This window comes from Myotis lucifugus, unplaced genomic scaffold (assembly GCF_000147115.1).
Source record: "Myotis lucifugus unplaced genomic scaffold, Myoluc2.0 scaffold_1, whole genome shotgun sequence".
NCBI lineage: Eukaryota > Metazoa > Chordata > Mammalia > Chiroptera > Vespertilionidae > Myotis > Myotis lucifugus.
The window spans coordinates 12,941,091-12,942,629 of NW_005871049.1; the positions used below are offsets into that span (position 1 = coordinate 12,941,091).

At 39.0% G+C, this 1,539-nt stretch overlaps 1 protein-coding gene across 1 annotated transcript in view; it reads right to left on the bottom strand.

Annotated features, from left to right (window-relative positions):
• Nucleotides 1–1,539, bottom strand: part of CLGN (calmegin) — a 38,656-nt gene continuing 37,117 nt past the window's right edge. The window contains exon 15 of the mRNA XM_006081708.3: nt 1–545. Within this exon, the coding sequence (XP_006081770.1) occupies nt 465–545 (81 nt within the window). The 3' untranslated portion in view covers nt 1–464. The remainder of the gene's footprint in view (nt 546–1,539) is intronic.

The window sequence follows — 1,539 nt, forward strand, 5'->3', positions numbered from 1 at the left end:
TAGAATTAAACAACCATACAGAAACTTTATTGCATTTAGCTCTGTACAACAGAACACTCTCGTTTTATTGTAGAGCTACCAGTTATATTGTAGTATAGCCATTCAAGAGGAAATTCCAATAACTGATTTTTCTAAAAGCATGAAAGCTGCTGCATATTATTTTGTTCTGTACAAACCAAAACTTTCTCCAAACTATTAATAACTGTAACTTATAATGATATTAATCTCTTTAAATCAGATATGTAACTTGCCACTTTTCTTTTATTCTGAATTCAAAGACCAGGTAACTTCAAAGTTTTTGGTTTTTTTCCTGAAATTGACTCCACTACAATGGATGTCTGAAATTATGAGTAACATTACTAGATAGTAAAAACAGGATGTGCAGACTGATTCAAGTTCAGTTCTGGCACACTGATTTTAGAACGCCACGTTTCTCTCAGGAATTAAAAATACTTGAGCAGAGTTTACTCCTTCCGTACTCTTCTTTTGCGTACTGACTTTACTGGCCCATCTCCAGATCCTGTACTCTCATCTGCTTCCTTCATCTAGAAAAAAAGGAATTGTGAAAATGTTTATTTTCATACTACGTGTAAACTAGTAGGTGGTAGTAAATAATATATTTATTATTCTCTAAAATACATTCTAAAAATCAAATACTATCTTATCCTTTACTTCATGCAGTTGACCAAAAATGTGTAAATTGATGTATTAATTTTTTCACCTTTTGGCATGATTACATTTTTAGAATAACTCTGCTTATCAAATATGCATCTGACAAGGAATACTGCTAACAATTCAATTCACAATTTTATATTATGATTTAGAACTTAATTAAAGATTATATGATATTGTCATAATTAAAGGTTATATGATATTTTCATTGGCAGATATTAAACACTAACTTCATCACAGTATTTCTGTAAGTAATGAATTGCTGGAGTGGTTTTACAGAATTTCTGGCATATATAGTACTTTGAGACAAATTAGGAGAGAGGAAAGGTAAACACCAAATTTATGGTTTGGGTTTTTTCTTTCCTTTAATTCTTATCCTTCTAAAATAAGCATCTACACATAAACTTGTGTAACAATATAAAATAATGGAGTTATATACTGGAGGCCTGGTGCATGAAATTCATGCACGGGGGGTGGGGGGGTCCCCTCAGCCCAGCCTGCACCCTCTCCAATCCAGGACCCCTTGGGGGATGTCTGACTGCTGGTTTAGTCCTGATCCCAGGGATCGGACCTAAACCGACAGTCGGACATCCCTCTCACAATCCTGGACTGTTGGCTCCTAATCGCTCACCTGCCTGCCTGCCTGGTTGCCCCTAACTGCCCCCCTCCCCTGCCAGCCTGATTGCCCCTAACTCCCCCCCTGCTGGCCTGGTCACCCCTTACTGCCCCCACTGCCAGCCTGGTCACCCCCAACTGCCTCCCTCTGCTGGCCTGGTTGCTCCTAACTGCCCTCCACTGCTGGGCTGGGTCGCTAGCAACTTCCCCCCTCCCAGATCTTAGTTTCAATTTAACTGCCCCCCTGCAAGG